At 35.0% G+C, this 5,613-nt stretch overlaps 2 protein-coding genes across 2 annotated transcripts; both read right to left on the bottom strand.

Annotated features, from left to right (window-relative positions):
• Nucleotides 1-1,628: 1,628 nt before the first annotated feature.
• On the bottom strand, nucleotides 1,629-2,368 carry LOC109589815 (uncharacterized). Its single transcript, XM_020005823.1, has 3 exons — nucleotides 1,980-2,368; nucleotides 1,896-1,931; nucleotides 1,629-1,851 (listed from the first exon to the last, which is right to left on the bottom strand). Exons 1-3 carry the CDS (start codon nucleotides 2,276-2,278, stop codon nucleotides 1,716-1,718), a joined length of 471 nt encoding a protein of 156 aa, XP_019861382.1. The 5' UTR covers nucleotides 2,279-2,368; the 3' UTR covers nucleotides 1,629-1,715.
• Nucleotides 2,369-4,101: 1,733 nt separating this feature from the next.
• On the bottom strand, nucleotides 4,102-5,159 carry LOC109589816 (uncharacterized). The gene is made up of 3 exons (XM_020005824.1): nucleotides 4,937-5,159; nucleotides 4,570-4,893; nucleotides 4,102-4,513 (listed from the first exon to the last, which is right to left on the bottom strand). Exons 1-3 carry the CDS (start codon nucleotides 5,016-5,018, stop codon nucleotides 4,104-4,106), a joined length of 816 nt encoding a protein of 271 aa, XP_019861383.1. The 5' UTR covers nucleotides 5,019-5,159; the 3' UTR covers nucleotides 4,102-4,103.
• Between the last annotated feature and the right edge of the window lie 454 nt (nucleotides 5,160-5,613).

Here is a 5,613-nt window from a genome sequence, read left to right as displayed (position 1 = left end):
ATGGATCCAAATTTTACTGCAGCCCGTATTATATCTTGTGTGAAAGCCTACTTTTGGGACAACTTTTTAGCCTCTTTCAACTCCAAAGATCCTTGCTCACTTCCATAGGCGGATCTAGACCCGGGCAATGCCCGGGTAGATTTTACTCAAGACCACACCCATTGGTGTGGTTTGGTTATGAGTCACTTCACCTAGTATGCCGTCCTTGTGACAGGTGTCATCACTCAAACCCAGCTCCTCAATTTAAATTTAAATCTTAACTTAATGCAATAGTTGTTTTTAACCAATAATCAATGACAGTTTATTAAAAGAACAATTTTATAATATTGATTTATGTGTTGTTATCTTTATGTTCTTCTCACCCCTCAGTCTTTCTTCTTTTATGTCTGTTTGTCTATGTGAACAATTGTGTGTGTGTCTTTTTCTCTTGCATTCTCTTCCTTCCCTGGCTGACATAGTGTTCTATGTTAGACCATCAGTGTTTCTACTGTACTTTCACTCCTCTTCTCTACGGTCTGTCTATTCTATGTTGCACTGTAAAGTTAAATAATAATAATAATAATAATAATAATAATACTGCAGGTCCATTTATTGTTTGAATAGGCACAGAAGAGAGTAGGCTCTGCTCTTACTGAAAAATGGGTCTTTTTTCAATAATAACAAAATAATTTAATTTGCCTTGTGCTCGTTTTGTTGGGCGGTGGAAATGTCTTAATAATTTTATTATTGTATAGTTTTATTCTAAACGTTATTATTGAAGATATAGATTCAATACAACCTGATGTACAAGATTATTATGAATCAAAAGTATTGAGAGATTATTATATTAATCAGGCCCGCTGAGAGAAGACATGGGGCCCAGGGGAAGATTAAAATTAGGGGCCCTTTGCAATAATTTTTAAAAAATTACAAATTAAACCACAAGAACTACCAATGCTCAAATATGACCAAAAATCAGTTGAGTGACTTAGGAACACTAGCAATTGAAAGCAAACTTGCAGAACAGCTAAATTTTGATAATATCATAGATCATTTTGATGTGTTTAAAAGCCAGAAAGGCACATATTTAATTATGTAATGATGACTTATTATACTTTAATTATAATGTACATTATTATGGGGCCCCCTGAAGTGAGGGGCCCAGGGGATTTATCCCCTTCTCCCCCCCCCTCTCAGTGGGCCTGATATTAATAGTCCATCAAGTATCGTTATAATTTTAGAAATTAGAGATCATATGCATGATCAAGACAGTACTGACTTTAGCAAAGCATTAACTTATTTGTCAACAGAAAAGCCAGAGGTACACAAAAACTTGATATTGCCATCATTAATTTGATCAAAATTTGTACTGCAATATCTTTATTTAACCATTATGTTTTCCCAGTGAACTTACAGTGTATATATGTTTTAAACAATGTGACTGGAATGGAATCATGGTGCAAGTATGAAGTCTCTATTGATATATATTATTGCTCTCTTTTTAGATGGACAAGAAATGAAAATAGGAGGATTGATCAGTACATGTAATTTTCTAAAATCAGCCCATGCCACATCCATAAGACTACTGACACTGCAGTGACTAACAAATGTACTCATAAAGTTGTGCTCTCTTTATCACACAAACTATGTACTGTATAACTATTGTGTAAAACAAATTGCTACACTAAAGCTAGTGAAAATATTTTAAGAGTTACTCTTAAGTTGCTATAGTACATTTATTGCGGCATATGTTCATAGACAACTTCAGGTGATGCTTGACATTCATCATAGACTCCTTCATTCTCTTCACTTAGTTTAGTCTCGTGGATTCCATATGGTTCACATACTTGCATTGAAATATCATCATCAGCTCTATTATCATAATTAAGTAACTTAACAGAATAGAATACACTAACTTTGTTTGTTTATTGATAGTACATGGACTTTTCTTTCTATAAAACAACAGCAAAAATTTATTATGCTCAGTATGTAAACTCTACCTTATAAAGCAGTAGATATTAATAATAACACTGACAGTTAATAGACCACACAATATACCCACTAACACACTAAGAGCAATGACACTGTCTGATGTATCACTAGTTGATGATGATGGTGGTAGTTTTAATGTTTCATTAGCGATAACTGTCCATTCTCCATATCCATTATCAGTGTATGCACGTACACCAAAAATATAACAAGACTCATCAATAAGACCAGTAATGACACTAAATGTATTCCCATTTGTTGAATTACGGAATTGTAATATTTTAGATAAAATGTTATTATCATCTACCATCAAACAGCTACCAGACTGTGAGGTATGATATCCTATCTCATATGTGATAATGGGATAGTCTGATGGAATATAACTAGGTACACTCCATGAGATAACAGCCCATGTAGTGTCCATGATACTGGATACTGAACCAACTGGACTTGGTACTAAATAAAGACACATTCTCACAGAACTGATATAGTATAATAATTACATACCTATTCCAATCTCTACTACAATAGGATCACTGAAGGGACCTCTTCCAACAGAATTGATAGCAGCTACACTGATGTTATACTCAGTACCAAATACTAGATCATTCAATATGATATATCTCTCAGTACTGGTGAGGTTGTATGTGATACTACTGTTACTGATAATCACTGTATAGCCTGTGATTAGACCATTATGCTGAGAACAATTGACCTCATTCCAAGTGAGATTATTTATTGGTTGTAGTAGCATTAAACCTTGAGGGGCACCAAGAGGAGCTGTAAAATAACAAGTTAAGCAACTGGTGATGATAAATATTACTAGATACCATTTGATGACAATGTATCTTCATCAATTGAGTTAAGATCAGATCCTCCTAGTACATTACCAGCTCTCACTGTGATGGTATAGTTCATACCACTGTACAGACCTGTTAATGTATAACTGTATGTTGTAGTGGACTGATGAGGAGCAACAGAGACTGTCTCATTCACTGATGATAACTGGGGACAAGATGGAGTATAGGAGATGGTGTAGTATGTTACATAGTTGTCACTGCTAGGAATAGTCCAGTTCACTGTAATACCAGTGGTTGAGACATTAGATACTGAGAGACTAGTTACTGGACTAGGAACTACAACAGATATCAATTACACTCTCTCAATGTTAATAATATTAACTCACCATCAAATTTTAACACTGTTACTGTACTATTAACTGAAGGAAGATCTATATATGAGTACACACTGATGGTATAGGTACTCATTTGTGAGAGATTTGTTAGTACGATTTCATCTTCACTGGTAGATACTGCATTCCTGGTTACACCTCCAGTAGTATACTCAATCACATATCCATTAGTCTCTGATGAAGTGGTCCAGTTCACTTTGATACTATTAGCATTTAATATAAACCCTCTCACATTAATTGGAGGACCACTAGGAGCTAGAAAAGAGACAAAGGTATCTACTATTGATTAAAGTATAATCATACCATGTAATATCACAGATCGACTGTAGTCGACTCCTCCAATCATTGCTATACAGGTAACATTAACTGACTCTCCCAGTGGATCAGCATATACTAGTAGTGTGTTGTTGTATGTCAGGACATCAATTGATGAATAGTTTGAGTTACTCTTCATCACTCCATTCACTAACCAGTAAACATGAGTTGAAGGATTTATATCAGTAGTTGTGAGACAATCAATATGATATTGAGTGTTATTGAGTTGTGTAATGGATGAGACTAGTGTCCAATTGATTGAATTAATAACTAGAAATACATCAACAATGTTAATAGTACATTAAAAGGTGCAGTAGCAATACCTGGTAAGGTCTGTACACTGATAGTACTACCAGGTCCCAGTAATTGTTGATAGGCTCTGACTGTGATGCTATAAGTTGTCCCTCCTCTCAGTCCATTCAGTGTGACTGCATAATTACTACTTCCCTCCACCTGTACTGTTTGCCCAGGGTCTGTGTTACTAGTGACATTGACTGCATATCCATCAGCATCAGATGAATCAAGTGCAGTCCAGCTGACAGTGATAGTGGTAGCTGTCTTGTTAACCTCGGTAAGAGAAGAGGGAGCAGTTGCTGGTACTATAGAAAATAATAAAATCATTTTATTGCTACTTACCTGTTACAAAAATGTCTCTATTTCTTTGTACTGGGCTGTGATAGATATGACCAAAATCTAAATAGAATCTAAATACATGATCTCCGTTGTTGTTTGATTGGCTTAGTACTCCACTAGTAATAGTGTCTCCACTCCATGTAACAGTTAGTGTATAATCCCATCTTCCACTACCATAATCTACTGACATTCCATTCCCATACATGAATGTACAACTGTATGAGGCCCTAGATCCAGTGCAGAGTTGAGTACTACTGCTACCAGACTCATAGTACCAATTGGCAGCATGTAAAAAAGAACTGTGGTCATTACTACCAATTTTAATGGCATGTAGTGTATATGTTTGAGGCAGAACTGTTATATCTGAAGGAAGGTCAACTGTGATGGTTTCAATCTGCACCCATCCTACAGTAAATCAGTAACAAATTGACAGCATGTACTAGTTTAATGAGAACACTTACTGAATATATTAGCAAAGACGATGTTGGTGTTAAAATCTGAACAATTAGTGGGTAGACAACACTTGTACCAGCCATCATCAGATGACATAACGCCTCCATCAATGTAAAGACTGATATTAGCATTAGGTGAAGATACCTCATTACAACGAAGAGGATTAGTACTGCAGTTAACTGATGATCCACTAGTAACATTAACCCACTCTCCACCATTCAGAGTAGTATCAAATAACACACACATGATACTGTTACTGGCTCCTCTAATATCAGCATCAAAAAAATATGATCCATTAGTATAACAGTTTCCATCATGCCTCAGGTAGATACCTATAAAAACCTATACAGTTGTTATACACATCCAGTGTCTTACCTGAGGAAGGTGGACATTGACTGATAACTTCACTGATACTCAACAAGAATACTAAAATCACTTCTGATACTGACAATGCCATTTTAAGAATAGACTGAATAGAATTAGCTCTGTTACAGTTCTCTTATTTTTGACAAAGTAAACTATACATGCTAATTTTCTTTTACATAAGTAAACTGCATAAAATGTATGTGTTACTCATTAAAATTTGCTTACTTTTCCTTACAATAAGCTAGATCTATGACAATTCAAAACAATAACATGTTTATTGTGACTAATGCATATGACTTAAACCATGCACATCATCTAAGCATTGAATCTCAGTGAATACATGCATTATGTTTTCAGTTCACATCAGAATTAGTCAGGACCCCTGCTAGGTTTCCTGATTATGATCAGACTCATTATCAGCTTGTCAATTCGAAGAAGTGAAAATAACTGCTAGAGTTGTTATTAAAGTTAGACCATTGATATCTTCATCCTTCTATTATTGTACAATTAAATGTGTATTATGTCATTATTATTTCTTAATAGACTATATACTTATGTACACAAACAGGAAGAGATAGACAAGCAGACACTAGTCATAATTAGGAACAGTGGGCAAGTTATGACATTGAGAAATCCTCTTGAAGACTCTGAAACAAAATCATTTCAGTTTGATTATACTTATGGAC

The sequence above is a fragment of the Amphimedon queenslandica genome, unplaced genomic scaffold, assembly GCF_000090795.2.
Source record: "Amphimedon queenslandica unplaced genomic scaffold, v1.1 AMPQUscaffold_10850, whole genome shotgun sequence".
Classification (NCBI taxonomy): Eukaryota; Metazoa; Porifera; class Demospongiae; order Haplosclerida; family Niphatidae; genus Amphimedon; species Amphimedon queenslandica.
The sequence above is the reverse complement of the archived record's forward strand: the minus strand, read 5'-3'. Positions and strand labels throughout refer to the sequence as shown.